This window comes from Bombus pyrosoma, linkage group LG10 (genome assembly GCF_014825855.1).
Source record: "Bombus pyrosoma isolate SC7728 linkage group LG10, ASM1482585v1, whole genome shotgun sequence".
Taxonomy (NCBI): Eukaryota; Metazoa; Arthropoda; class Insecta; order Hymenoptera; family Apidae; genus Bombus; species Bombus pyrosoma.
This window is the reverse complement of record NC_057779.1, coordinates 317,793-333,173: the sequence shown is the minus strand read 5'-3', so window position 1 is coordinate 333,173 and position 15,381 is coordinate 317,793. Positions and strand designations below refer to the sequence as shown.

Sequence of the window (15,381 nt, the reverse complement as noted above, 5' to 3'; positions counted from 1 at the left end):
TCAACACGTCGTCACTAGCTGATTTTACTTTTTGCATCTCATTCGTGTCTCATTCGGTCGTCGTTGCGCTACGCTACTGGTACTACACAATAGTGGGGGTTCGAGTGGACCAATGAAATTACAAATCGTCGAAGAACCCGACGAACTGGCGCGCAGCACGGTAACTGCAAACTTAAAGGCAGTTCGGTACTCGCACGTGGGCCTTCGTTCGTGTCGGATGTGTGCGTGTGCAAAAAATTGTCAATTGTAAAGTATATCGTTCGTTACGTACTTACGTGTCATCAAAAGTGTTTCGCGTTAATATTATCTGTTCATTAAACGTGTCAGATTTTGGGAAATTCTCTCCCATATCGTAGTAATGAATCAAATTTTTTCCTAACACGAACGGCTGTTGAACGTGTGCACTTAATTTATCATCAACTAATAATTTCACTGCTGGAAGGATACCTACGTTATTGGTGTGAATATCTTCCTGGTGTTTTTCATTGGGATTAAAGAGCAACGTTCCAGTGCATCAAGTGACAGTGCTTCGAAAAATTAAAGGTGCGTATTGAAAATTTGCATCGTTTCTATACAAATATTCCGTTGGAGTTTCGATTACTCAATCGTGTTGAAACATATCCGATATTTTAGCTCTTCGATAACATAATTATGGAGTTACTAAGTAGGCATTACATAGTACAATACCGTTATAAATACATATTATGACGTAATTGTTTATTCGCCATTGTTATATGTTAATATTTCTAAATAATAATTTGTTGCTAACATTATGAAAGGCTTTCTTGCATGTACAACACTTTAATGAATTTAGGTCGATGTTCGCAATATGAATGTTTGAATATTTCCATATTGTAATATCATTTTAATAAAGTACGCGAAATGGGGCAAGAGATTATAAAATATGTCTAGAAAATACTGTTTATCCGATGGCCAAATGTTTCGGCGAGGCCATCTTGCGTGTTCGTAAAACGATCTGCTTATTCTCTCGGTCGCTCCTCTTTCACCCCCGTTGCAGCGGTCTCGTCGCGACAAAGGGGTACACGACGACGGGCACGTGTACCACAACGTTTATTAATAAACCTCGACGTCGGCTCGACGATTTCTCTTTAGCAGAAGGCCTGGAAACGTGTGCAGGTGATTACAGCCGTCTGGCGTAAATGAACGGAGAATCATCATTTTTTAAATTTCTTTTTTCTGACTTTTCGATAGATACGTTGCTTTAGGATATACAATATTTTTTACTAGAAGAAGAAAATATATTTTTATTTAAGAAGATATTAAGAAGATTTATTTATAGAAGAAATAATATTATGTAAACATAGTGTAGCGTAATATTAAAATTAAAATAATGATCGCGTAATAAGGTCACTAATTGGAGTGTCATCGTATTGCCTATATATTATCAAATATTCCATAAAATAATTTGATTTGAATATAAGTTTTATTGTTATTAGAAAAATAATATATGCTTGATATAAGAATCTAAAATATAATCTTCATCCAGCAGAAATAATTTTTAAAGAATATGTATAGTATTCTTGCATTTTAAGAATAGTAGCAATTAAAATTGCATGGTTCTGAGTATTTGTAGCATATACATTTTTCAAGACTATACACGATCATTGTCAATTACGTTTCAACAAGTCTTCTGATATAGAAAATAAATAATTCAATGATGCTTTTAATTCTATGCACTCTTAAGAGATACAACATTTAGAGTTACAATAACATCTAAACCAACGTGTTAAAAAAAGAAATTTCGTATATCCAACTGGTAATGGTATCGTTTGATTCACGTTTGAAAAGTTTCTTTCTGCAAAGTTTTTTCACGGTCCACGAGCAAAGCCGGGCATCGTCTCGTGTTTTCTAAAACTCTGGCCTTTGCGACTTTGGCCGAGAAGATATTTTAGTGTGTTTCGTCGAGCGCGTGGCAATCGGCCAGTGTCGAATTTGCGAGGCTGCACCGTGATCAGAACACAATTATATGTAGTTGAGATTTTCTTTAGTTGTATCGAAACTATTTCTATGAAATTGCTTCAGTATTACTAATTCTAGATTTTAATGCACGCGTACCATTTTTTCTTAAATGACTAATTAATATTCAGATACTATTATGTATGTTATTTTCATTTAAATATTATTTTGACCTATTTTCTTCAGCTTATAAGTAACGTTTTATCTACTACTATATGATTGAATTGATAAATTAAATATACCGAAATTATTAATAGCACAAATTATTTTTTTGATTGTATGAAACATATCAGACGTTTATTAATGATCTTATTTTCAAATAGTGTAGTAGGATTAAACATATCTATGCACGACACAGATCTTAGTTATCATGCTCTAGGTACAGTTGTTACAGTGGCCGGTTATACTACCTGAAAGGATGGAACTATTTTTTCCGATGCTTTATACATGTCATAATGATTTCTATTAAAAGGAAAGTGCGCAAAATACATATTTACGATGTTAATGCACGTAGCTTTCAAGTATATTATACGAACGAGCGCATATTTTTTCTTGCTTTATAAAAATCAACTGATTTATAAGAATCTCGAATTGCTGATATTACTTTTTATAGAATCGTTTTACTCGACTCGGTGTGAAGATTCTTGTGCACTGAACCAAATGCACAAACGTTCCCGTTTTAAATAACTTTCTAATTTTGAATGTTACCCAAGTAACATTCATGGATATTCTACAATATCTTCTTCTTCTAAGATTTTCCATGTTTATATTGTTAACAAAACGACGTTTTACTATTTTCATTGTTCGGTTGCCCTTTGACAGTTACTTTTTGTACACTTTCTATAAATTATAATTATATATTAAATAATTGTAACTCAAATTATAATTATATATTATATAATTATAATTTTTATTCAAGTTAGAAATTCGATATAAAATTCAAGTAGTCTGTCGTTATTGTTGTAACGAAGCCAGCAAATATATAGAAGACAACAGACAATCAAGTGTTTAAATGATAACAAAGTTGAGAATATTCCATGTTTGAATTTCTATTTTTTCAAGAGATTCAGTTCCTGTATTATTTGTACGAGAACCGGGATGTTCGAATTGTCCAGGATATACTAACGTGCCTGTTATCTGAACTTGGATCTTCGACGCACACTTGTGCTGGAGGAATACCTAAAAATTCTCGCAGCCGGCTGTCGAAATCTCATTTGCTAGCGTATTCAACAAGAAAATTACAAAAATGTTGGAATTGTAAAAACATAGTATTTATTAACTATGTACGTAATACGGTCGTTGCTTCCACGGTAGCTGAATTCAGAAAAGCGGCCTTTATGCTCGACCGAACGTCCCAAGTGTAGTTACGTTTGGTTCTAGGATGAGGAAAGAGGGAGAAAGAGTGAAAAAGAGAAAGAGCAACGATGGTGGTGGAGGAGGAACCCAATGGCAATACAACAATATGATTATACGGCGTGCTGCACCGGTTTTCTGCAGCAGCTGCCGTCGTTTTGGGGGATCCGACAGAACAGACGAGGAAGGGCCGTCCTGGCGAAGTGGTGCACTGTCACGAACGGTGCTGGTAGTAGTAAGGCAGGTGGGGTGGGGGGTTGCAGGGGTAGAGGAGGGGATCAGGAGAAAACGTAGGGCCCACTTCGCAGGGCCTGTGCCTGGTGTTCACAATATGAGTGTGAGAAAGAAGTGGAAGAATATGGAAAGGAGGAAAGAGGAAAAAATGCGCAAGAGAAAGAGAGACGGAGGGAGGGAAGGAAAAAGAGGGCCCCTTCTGTAGACCTCTGTTTCTATCCTTGCCTGCAGCATTGCAGAAACTCGAAAGCCGAGCCACACGAAAAATACCCTACTAGCTAGGTTCGGCCCGGGCAGTTTTGCTCCTCACAAGAAGCAAAACTGGCTCCCTTTTCAGGCCGTTACCGAGCCTTGAATGGAGGTCAGGGTCCCTTCTCTCCTTGCCCTTTTCTTCTTCTTCAAGGTACCTACCTTTCCGCATCCTTCTTCTTTTGGCACTACACCAGAGGTGCCTGTTTCTGTTCTTGTTCCCGGCGGGCTCGCCGGTTTTTCCCGGTGTACGGGGGTCCCGCTTCCGCGCAGAAGGGGATTTTTATCTGTTCTCTTTATACACACGAAGGAATTATCGATTCAAGGGAATTGAGAGAAGAGGGTAGAACAGTACTTGGAGTATCGGGATAAGAAGGGGAGAAACAGTTTACTTTAGTCTTTCTTTCACTGTCGTGCAATGTAGGATACATGAAATCTTTTCTATATGAACGTAAATCCTTGTATGCCTGTGCACGTATGTTTATGCATTTCACGAAGATCATGCGGGGCGATGCGATTCGTTGGAGGGTCGTCCATCACGGGTATTGAATTCTAAACGCGTACTTTCTGCTTTTCCCTTGTTCATATCGCGCCCCATTTCGGGATGTTTCAGTCTTCTCGTAGAATATTATTGATTTTGCTTTTCTTCGGTTGCAATAAAATTGTATTTCATGCATTTTGTATTTTTAACTATTTATGTCCAATTTTATCAACTTTTCTCAAGTCTTAGCATAATAGTTATTATTATGTATGTATCTTTGATGCTATTTTTATTCGTTTATATTTTTAAAAAGAATTTCATTATTAAGTATTTCTGGAGTATCATAACTAGAAAGCCAAATATGTTAGCAAATGCAAAGGAAATTTATCGGTTTTCATGTTTTAATTGTGAAAATTACGTCAGAGATAACAGTAACTGATACTCAATAATTAATGACAGTAATACTTTGCATAAATGTACAGTAGTTACTTTTCTATCTTAGAAAAAATTCTCCTTCTTTACAGCGCATAAAAAATAATTACTTTCTCAATGAATACTAAACTCTAATAAAAAATATAGTTTCGAATATGTTCAATTGACTTTAATTTAATAAACGAAAAAGAATAAAATGTATGATTTCGATGGAAAGGAAATTTATAATACACTTTCTTTATGTCACAATATGCTTTTTTTAAGAGTAGTGTATATTATATTAAAAGAAGAATGTTTATCAAATTAAAACGTGTCCTACTGAGAGAATTAGTACTTAATAAAAATTTGAATTTATTTTCAATTCTAGATAACCAGATCGTCAAACGTCTAAATGGTGTTAAGCCTGTGACGTAATTAGCGTTGACCAAAGTATCACAGAAGGTGTCAAAATTGAGCAAGTCGTCCTCCCGTCCGGCGGTGATCTCGCCAAAATTTGGAGGATGTTGATGCCTGGTGCCGCTGGACTCAGTGCCGTCGGTGCGGTTGGCGCTGTCGGGGCGCCAGGGCCGGACGAATTAGTCTCGGGTCTTGGTGCGTTAGCTGGTACTACGCCTCAACAAAAAGATACTACTTGGACAAAACTTTTTGTCGGAGGTTTGCCCTACCACACAACTGACAAAAGTCTCAGGGAACATTTTAACGTATATGGTGATATCGAGGAAGCCGTGGTCATTACCGATAGGCAGACTGGAAAAAGTAGAGGTTATGGTTTCGTAAGTATCGTAAATAACACATTCTATTTATTCGATATGTTTTTACTTTTCCTGACTCATAGTTGTTGTTGTGAAATGCTTTGACTTTGTGAATGGTTTAGAGTGAGTAGCTTAAGTATATTTTTATTTGTACCATTGTTAGTAATATCAAAGGTATATATGTACTAAATCTTGACGATCATAAATCTTAACAATTTTGCAGCATAAGGTTTTACAGTTAAAAAATGGAGCTAAGAGAAACGATTGAATTTAATTTTTAGTTATTTATAATCGAATCGATAATAACTTCTCAATGATAAATCGAAATAATTTGTTAATGATTTTGTTTGAAAAATTGTTGTTTCAACAAATGTATGATTTGATGTCATTCGTACGTAGGCATTATTTTTGCAATAGTTTTTGTTTTCAATAATTTTATTCTCATAGGATTATATATTTTTACAAACTTTCATTTAAAATATAAACTCGAACAGATTCTTCAACCGCCGTTGACCGTTAGAATAAACGTGTTAAGTGTACAAAGATAATAGTATAATTTGTTACGATAACGTAACCAGTTTGTACACTCATATTCAAAAAGACTTGTTTTGTTAATTTTCTGTATACCGCGATGTTCTTTCTTCCGTAAAGGTATATGCGTGTAGGTGTACTTCATTACCAGTTTCCCTTTCTATCAAATATACATTACTTATACAAAGGATAATATGGAAATCTACGAGTCAACGTCCTTATTACCCTTATTGCCCTTATTGCTCTTTTTGTCGAAAGGAAATTCTGTTAAAAATATTCGTTATTACTTGTAGTAGTGCTTACACTATTACTGGAAAACTAGTTGGCGATCATTATTACGGTGATTCCAATAACACTCCATAATATCTTAGATATTTTCTTTTTTCATGAATTTACTCACTCATTTTGTATTCTTGTACTTTATCTATAAATTCCGTAACCGTCTATACTTTGTTCGATCCGTTTATTATAAAATATGAAGTTTGTCTTAAATGTTTCTCATTCGTTTATCTATAAGTTAAAAAAGTTTCGTTTATTTTGAAATTAAATATTTTTAATATCAAGCTACAAATAAAAGCGTAATGAAGAAAATATAACACGTTCCATGCCATACATACATGAAATAGTAGTTTCCGCAGGAAGTTTCGAACAAAGTTTAAAAATAATCAAAGAAATATGTTTGAACGTAAAGTTGATTGTTTCTTAAGCTTCTTTTACACGGTTTACCAATATTAGTTTAGAAACCAGGTTTTTGCTAATGAACCGAATAATTGTTGTATATAACAATAGAGGCTTATATTGAAAAATTGATATCGATATTTAGAACAACCAACAGAATAGATTATCTGAAACGTTGTTGAAATATCCGGGTATTACATGTATGGTACATACACGGCTTGTATCGCTGCTTATGAGGGAGAGGCGTGCAAGATCCAGGTGAAGCGGAAGGATTAGTCGAATAATCGATCGGATCTGTACGCAGGTGATCATGGGAGACAGGCCAGCAGCAGAGAGGGCGTGCAAAGACCCTAACCCTATAATCGACGGTCGCAAAGCAAACGTCAACCTGGCAATTCTAGGAGCTAAGCCCAGGGGTAATCTACAAGCGAGTAAGTTTGTTCAGCAGTATGCAAATGCTTATTCAATGAACACGAATTGTACGAAATATTTGGGACAAATTCGACAATTGCTGGTGTTTGATCTCTTGTCGCTTAAACGTTTTTATTTTGACTGATGCCTAGGTGTTAACTCTTCGATTAAATTTACTTTAAATTACTGCTTTGGTATTCTAGTATTACTTATTTTTACTTATCAATGGATATAAAAAGAGTTCGAATTGTCTTGAAGCTTTTAAGCAAATATTATAAAAGATATCTTTTTACACACAAGGTGAGTCAAGGAATAACACCTGAAATAACTCGTTATCTATTGACTTTATCGAAAAATGTTTGAAATAAAATTTATTGTTTCGAAAGGACTGATCGTATGAATACATTTTGATTTCCTTGATGCCTCATACTTCTGAGTTTTTTTTAAGGTTGACCTTATGTATATATATATATATTTTCTTTTTTTGATACTGCATTGCCTACTTTAAATCTAAGGTCCAAAGTAATGTAAATACTGATAGTAGCTTCTTTTAGTCGTTGGTGGTCAAATAACGTTATCACAGATACAGTCAAACGTAAGAAAATACGCGTTTCAAATATCAAAATACTAATTTGTGTCTATCTTCAAGCCGGTACAGAGCTTGTTCGACGCGGGATGCAGTTACGCTCCAAAAATTTTCGTTTCCTTTTGAGGTTCAAGGCCAAATGAATTGATCTTCCTAGCGGCTACAACGGAGTATAAAAGAAGTGATATTATCTAAAGAACTCAAAGTCACCTTGATATCTCACAAAATGTAAGGCGTCAAAAAACGAAAATGTATTTGTCCAATCAGTTGCCTCGAATACAATAAATTGCAAACGTTTTTGCATAAAATAAATAGATAACGAGTTATTTCAAGTGTTAGATCTTATTAACTCATTCTGTATTTAAAAATATACATATATTAACAAATATTCTTCATTTCACATTAATGTTAATATTTGATAAAATTTTGGAATATGGTTCGTTTGTATTACTAACGAACTGATTTCAAATTTTTGGCAAATTATCTATAATTCGTAGAATTGTACAGAGAATGCAATTCCAAAACCTTGTCCCGAGACATTGATAAATTTACCGGAATAGATATCATTTGTAATCTTTCAGATGATTTTTGCGCGTCATTGTCACGGGTTTTACGTTGTTGAAACATAGCCAAATCGGCAAATCCCATTCGGTAGAGCAACAGATAATATATACGTACTTCTTGGCCGAAGAGTTACACTTCTGCTTGATATATCGAGGACACGTGTTCAAGTTACTTGGAAATTCATCACAAAGGTTCTCTTAATGAGATATTTCATTTGGATATCAATTAGGAAATTTAGAATTTTTACCTTATGGGAAAAGTAAAATATGTGCACATAATTAGAATTTCTAATTTATTTAAATTAAACTTCCTGGAAAATAGCGACCCTGCCACTTCTGTAACTATTTAAGTTCACTGCTTTTAAATTTGAGAAGTTGAAGCAACAACGAAAGAGCAGAAGACAGCATTACGAACGACATTTGTGCAAATCGAAAAGCGTCCCCCGAATCACTTTCTTGAACTCTAGTGGTGGCTCCGGGCCAAGATAGCTTGGCGCTTCGGCACCTAAGTCTAAAATTGCTTTAACCCGACTCTGCCGGCTCTACTTTTGTTTCTTGTTTCTTTCAACGTGCAAGATTCATTTTTGTCTTGAAGTCAGTCTATGATGCCTTTAATATTTTAATATTAAAGTATGTCTTCCCAAAGAATTTACCAATTTTGTATCAATATAATTAATATTATCATTTAAATTAAATTTATATTTTATATTCAAAGTGCAAGTAATCATGGATCATATTATACGCTATAATATTTAAGGTTTAAAAGTACATTTTTATAAGATACTTCGTATATTAAAAAAATATAAGTCTGAGTATTTGTAAGCAGCATTGAAGCATGACAAGTATATGTCATCACAATATGTGAAACATTTCTTTTAGTTTGCTTAATTGCATCGGTTTATCGATATCAATTTCTTTAGTGCATGTTTTTTTCTGAGATACTCTGCTTTTTTTGTATTGTATTTTACTATATATGTATTGATTTATATTTGCGTATCAATAATGATTTTGAATCGTATTACGTATTGTAATCTATTCTTCGATGAAAAGCATGTCATTACCATAATCAGAATATAAATGTATCCAAAGTGAATGCTATGTTATATATATTACCCATACGCGTAAACTTTCAATGCAGTTACATACTTCATACTTATTTTATCATTAAAGAAGTCACAAAGCTTTGTGTCGAAAACGAACAAGTTGATATTTAAAATCAACTTGTTTATTATCTGTAACTTCATATTTACAATATTTATTCAATAAAAAAAAATATTGGAGTTGAAACGTATTATATCTTACAAGTTCATTTTATCTAAAATAAATGAAAAATTTTAATATTTCGATTAAGATTTTTAATTTACCGCAGTTTAATGTAATTTAAATTTAAAAAAATTAATCCTGAAATTTTATTCTGTACAGTACACATTTTGTGATTTTTCATATTATGTCCATATATACAAAGTACAATATGTATTTTTATACTTTATACCAACTATACCTATTATTAAAGTTTAGTAAAGTATTATTAAACAAAGTATTATTAAGTTTAACTCATAAAAGCGGCAAGAAAAATGTTTCATGATAATTATTTCTACATATCACAGATGTCATAGCAAAAATGAGAAAAGTGTTAATAAATTTTTTATACTTTATCTCTTTATCTCCTCTGCAATCGGAAATCTGTTCTTGAAACAAAGGATATACACGTATCTCAATATATCTGTTGTCGCATATACTGTTTTGCGGATACTGGTAAATAATATTCTCGTTTAGACTAGATGGAAAGAAATATGTAGAGATATTTGCAAAGAACAGGATGTTCGATTTACACGAAGACGGGTGCTCGAGTTCAGGGCTGGCCATTAGAAACGTAAATAGGATTAACTCCGAACTGTTTATGATTTCAGCATTCCCGTTCGCTGCTGGCATTCGGGCTGGATACCCCGCAGTTCTTCCTGGCCAATATGGGTGAGTCTATGTTGATGTGATTTGTCGAAAAATATTAAGAATATACATGTTGTAATTGTAGTCATTGAAAAATAGCATAAGTCAAGAGGAGTCCTCGCTAGCATTCTCATTATTGAAATTGAATTGTAAAGTTGCATCGTTTATACATAATCTAACATGAACGTATCGAGACAAAAACGATGCACCAACGATCGTTCGGTTTTGAGTAGTTAAGGTAGTATTTTTTTTTACGACAGACCAATTATACTTTTCAAATGGCTTTTTTAACAATGTGCAATAATTGACGTATTTTGCTACAAAATTAAGGGAAAGACACATTAGAATAATTTTTCTCTGATTTTTTGGTACTAATTTTGTTTACTACATACAACGAAAGAAGGGAACAATTTTAGGGAACTGAGAAATCGTACAAGGTCGGTAGAAAAAGAAAAAAAAAAAGAAAATACTCGAAAATCGAGAACGAAGGTACTCGCTTGACGGTTTCAATTTGATAATGTTATGAATATTTTGTTAAAGATAGACTATATATAACGTTTCAGCATCCTGACGCTTGCGCGTAAGGGAGCAAGACGAGAATTCCCTTTTCGAGATCCTTGAGAGCGCCATGGCCGTTCTAAGGAGCGCAAATATAAAAAAATGTAAAGAGAGATGAATGGAAAGAGTCAGAGAGACATGAAACGAAAAATATATGAAAAGAGAAACAGAAAGAAGGGGCAGAGATATTTGCAATCGATGAAAAAGAAAGGGAGGGAGAGAGAAAGAACGCGGCACACGCACACGTATCAGAAGCCATGAGTACCCACGAATTTATTTCTACAAAATCAAAGACTTCCGAGGATCGGCCTCTTCTTCTTCTACTACTGTATTTTTTTGGTTGTGTTTTTTGTTTCTTCTTTCTTGATGAGGTTGACGTGAAGTGATATGATAATGATTGCGGTTGCTGAGAGATTTGTTTGTTTATTGGTTTTGACTTTTTTGGTCTTTACTCTTTTACACTCTTTTTCTTAATCAACATAATCATAATAATCGTAATAATATTAATATTAATATTAATTACAATAATTATAATGTTATGTATAATTATGATCTTAATAGGAATTTGTCTAATTAATTCGCAATAATATATGTTAATTTAGTGAACAAGATAACAGTGAGGCAACATAGTATGTTTTCCATTAAAATACAAATTCTGTAACACAAACAGACGTATAATTTGCTATTAAATGTTGCAAAGTCGAACACCGATGGCGACATTTATTATCAAATATCAAAACATTTTATTTTACTTAAATAAATGTTTTCTTATGTTTCGGATAGGTTCTTTATCACTTCGGATTTTTTTTTATATTAAGTGTGTTTCATATGGAGTATCTTGTTCTTTTTTCCTAAATTTCAAATTTTTTGTCGCGTGCATTGTTTTCATGTATTTGTTCATTTTTTTTTTTTTTTAAATCATTTTGGTCTGTTTTTGGTGACGGGTCTTCTTCAATTTTAAAAGATTGGAACTTTAGTATAATCGTGATAACTCGTTTTTCTGAATATAGAATTAATTCTACTAGTAGTCCATTTAAAAGTAATATTGTTTACGATTGTAAGTATTTATCTTTTCGGATTGAAACTAGTATAGGATATCATTCGCGAAGTTTCGACTACTTTTATGAATTGCAATTTGTTGAATGATCTTTTGCGGAAAACCTTCACGTAAAACGCTTGCTTTGTGAATTATTTATCTGATTATTGAAAAAAGGAGAAGAAAATAGCAAGAGGAGATTAACCGTGTGCAGCAGAATTTCGTTGAATTATGAACGATACGGTCGATTCTTCGAAGCGGTGGATCTCCCGTATTTTTCACCGGAAATCGACCCGCACCGCCGCGAAACACGACAACGTTCATTAATTTTTCATCGTGGCAATCGATTTTATCGCGGTTTACCCCGTTTGGCCCAGTCAGATTCTTGGGCGCAGCATAGAAATTCGTGGAGATATCGAACGGTATCGAAAGGTAGAATCGCTACGAAGAGAAAAAAGAACCAGAAATACATTCGTTCCTGTTTTACTAACAAAAATTGTCGTAACGTTTCTCAATATCGTTATCTCCCGTATTATAAATTTCGAGTAAATACCGGCGTTTTTAAATATCTTAATTCTAAGGGAAAAAAGAAAGTATTTACTAACGCATTACCATTTGATGTATGAACGAATTTTGTTTAGATGAAACGGAGATTCGTCAAGTGTACAGGCTCCGCTAACCATTATAATATTAATAACCTTGTGTGTGTGGTTAAGGCTTACACTACACTTGGTGTCGCTATTGGTGTTGTATTTTTTGGTGTTGTACGTGGTGGTTTTTGGACTTTAATATAACACGGTGTACCGTCTGTCATTAGAAAATTAAAGAAAACAAGCCTGGAAATCGAACTATTCCTTGTAACTTATTTTTACAGGGACATAAATATTTTATGCCATGACAATGCAATATCAAAATTATGTACTGGCAATTAGCAAAGCTGCAATGCAAAATGCCAGTAAATATTTCTTTCTTTGAAACGAGCTATCAAACGAATGTTCTTATTTGAATCGAAAGACAACGGGAGGCGCCCTGACTTGTGTTACATTACGTTTCACAGTGAAATTGAATGTGAAAATAAAAAGAACATCAGTATGCGAGAAAATTACATTTCATGTGATTTAGTAAAACCAAAAGAAATTTACGCATAAAATGTTCGGTAGATAATGGGTACAAAAATATTCAATTAATTACGCGTTGAAGTAAGAAGAAATTACAATAATTTTACATTCAATTTTTATTTATGATAGGACAACGATGCGAACCATCTTTTTTTAAACTGACTGGGGAGAAATTGCTACTTTAAATCACGTAACTAACTCATACACATATGATAATTTGTTAAAACCTCGTAGGTAAAGTCGTAGTAGCTTAGTAAAAATAACTTTCATGTTTTTATTTTATAATTTCTGAATAATATTAAAATTATTGCCCGTCGTCATTTACTCCAAAACTGCAAAACAAAAATATCTTTCTATTTATAGTAAAGGAATTAGAATGAGAGAATTTTGCCAATATAAAATTTCATCAAATATTAAATACGCAAGTTCAATATATATATCAATTATTGATATGAAAGAAGATTGGCAAGAATATCATTTACATCGAGCGCATAATCGTAGATCCGTGTTGCGAAGCACATGTCCTCAAATTAGCGGAACGTAGGTGGAAAAGTGAAATCCAACACCGACCAGAAGATGTGTTGTACGTCAGAGAGGATTTTCTCGGTGCTAGTAAATTCGTAGTGTCGTAAGCTTTCACAACGGTCCGTCGCGCCGTCGACGACTACGACAACGACGATGACGACGACCACGACGATGACACGCCTCGCATCTCGCTTCAGCCATCTTGGAGATTCTGGCGTTGGTCCAATCTTTATTTAGATCCACCTGTCCCCCGTGTCAGCTTCTATGTTTGAGCCATTCCGTCGAGGGTTTCTACGGGAGAATTTTTAACACGAATTAAAACTGTTCTTTCTCTGTGAACGGAATTACAAAGAGCCGCGCCATAAGGAAAATTTCTATTTCTATTGGGGTTAGTCGTTCTCCTTTATATCAGTAAATTACTCTTTCTCGATCCGTTTTGGTGTTCGTATTATTAGATGAGACAATTGTTATAATCGCGAGTCTTCATGACTTTTTAATTTTTGATTGATTAAGAGCGTTTCAATAAAATAGACTCTTAAATTACTGTTTAATTTATATTAGATACGTGAGGATTATTTTTTCTCTATTTTAATATTTAATATCTTATTCTATCTGATTCTAATTTATAAATAATTGAGGTAGTACTGCTGATATTACGTGTATTTTAATATAATACACGTTATATTATTGATATAAAATATACTGTAGGTCGCAATTGCAAAATTAATTTAAGATGAACTACTTCATATACATAAGCATAATTGTTAATGATAAATATAAAGTTTTTGTTTCGAATTAATTAAATTCTTTATATAAAGTGCTTTTGTCTGTTAGATATTTCGACAAAAATTAGTACCGAATACGAAATTGAAACGTACGCAATAATCGTATTTTGTTGGAATCCATCCATTGCAAAGCTAGATGAGTGATGTTAATATATTTATCAGAGTTAGCCGTGAATTTGTCGTAGTTGAAGTATTGCTTTTAGAAAAGAGGTTCATAGTCGGCGCTTCGTATGGAATGTCTGTTTCTATTTTCATTGTCGATGCTTCTATCCACCTGTCGCTGTCACTCATTCGGCGAGTCTTATACACTCCTACTGGAGATAAACATTATAGTTTCTGGCGCTTAATTTTGCAGTGGTAAACTCAAGTATTCCAAATAACCGTAAAATGAGTCCTCCTGAATGTCGTGTTTCAAGTTACGTTTCACGAGATCATAATTTTTCGCACGTTCGAAGCGCAGTTTATTACCTTAATATCTCAAGGACGACCATGAATAATCAGTTTTTTAACACATAATGATACATGTACTGAAAGATAAATTTATGTTTTCGCTGCTAGGTTGCCGCCTTTTCTTTTACGTAATTCCCTTAACAGTTAGTCGTTTAACATGTAGGTACTGGAAAAAAGCTATTCCAATAAATTACTGTACTTTGCATCGAAATGTTTATATATCTTCGTTAATTCTCAGATCTCTATTTCCGTAAGCTGTGTTCCAGAAATCTTCGTACAAATCTACTTTAATAACATTTTTCGAAGTTCGCGTTCACCTTCATTTATTTACTTTTCGTCGATGCTCTACTTTCTTCGACCTTGGGTTGCCACATTTCCACGTCCAAGTTATTCTAATCGGATTGGTAGTTTGAATAGTAGTAGAAGAACGTGCTATCAAAAAAACAATTAAGTTGTGGAAGAACCACCCTCGAACTCACCATTGGTCTGTTCTGCTTCCCAAGGATTGGCAGATCATCCTATTGGATTATCCACGGCGCCGGCGCTCATACAATTTGTGCACTGCGCATTGACTCTACAAGTATACACACGCGTACACATACAAATTGATACGCATACATCGCAGAATTGACGATTAAACAGGTATTCTGTAACGCACAGGTGTTCGGATATACCTATACACGCTGGAAAGTACGGTACTCATCAACACGCAATC

General features: G+C 33.9%; 1 protein-coding gene across 2 annotated transcripts in view; it reads left to right on the top strand.

Moving 5' to 3' along the window:
- The first annotated feature begins 163 nt into the window (after nt 1–163).
- Nucleotides 164–15,381, top strand: part of LOC122571329 (RNA-binding protein 24-like) — a 28,202-nt gene continuing 12,984 nt past the window's right edge. The window contains exons 1-4 of one of the 2 annotated variants that reach the window (XM_043734937.1): nt 164–543; nt 5,094–5,499; nt 6,992–7,118; nt 10,158–10,218. In XM_043734937.1, the coding sequence (XP_043590872.1) occupies nt 5,227–5,499; nt 6,992–7,118; nt 10,158–10,218 (461 nt within the window). In that variant the 5' untranslated portion in view covers nt 164–543; nt 5,094–5,226. The remainder of the gene's footprint in view (nt 544–5,093; nt 5,500–6,991; nt 7,119–10,157; nt 10,219–15,381) is intronic. The other variant, XM_043734938.1, reaches the window with a different exon arrangement.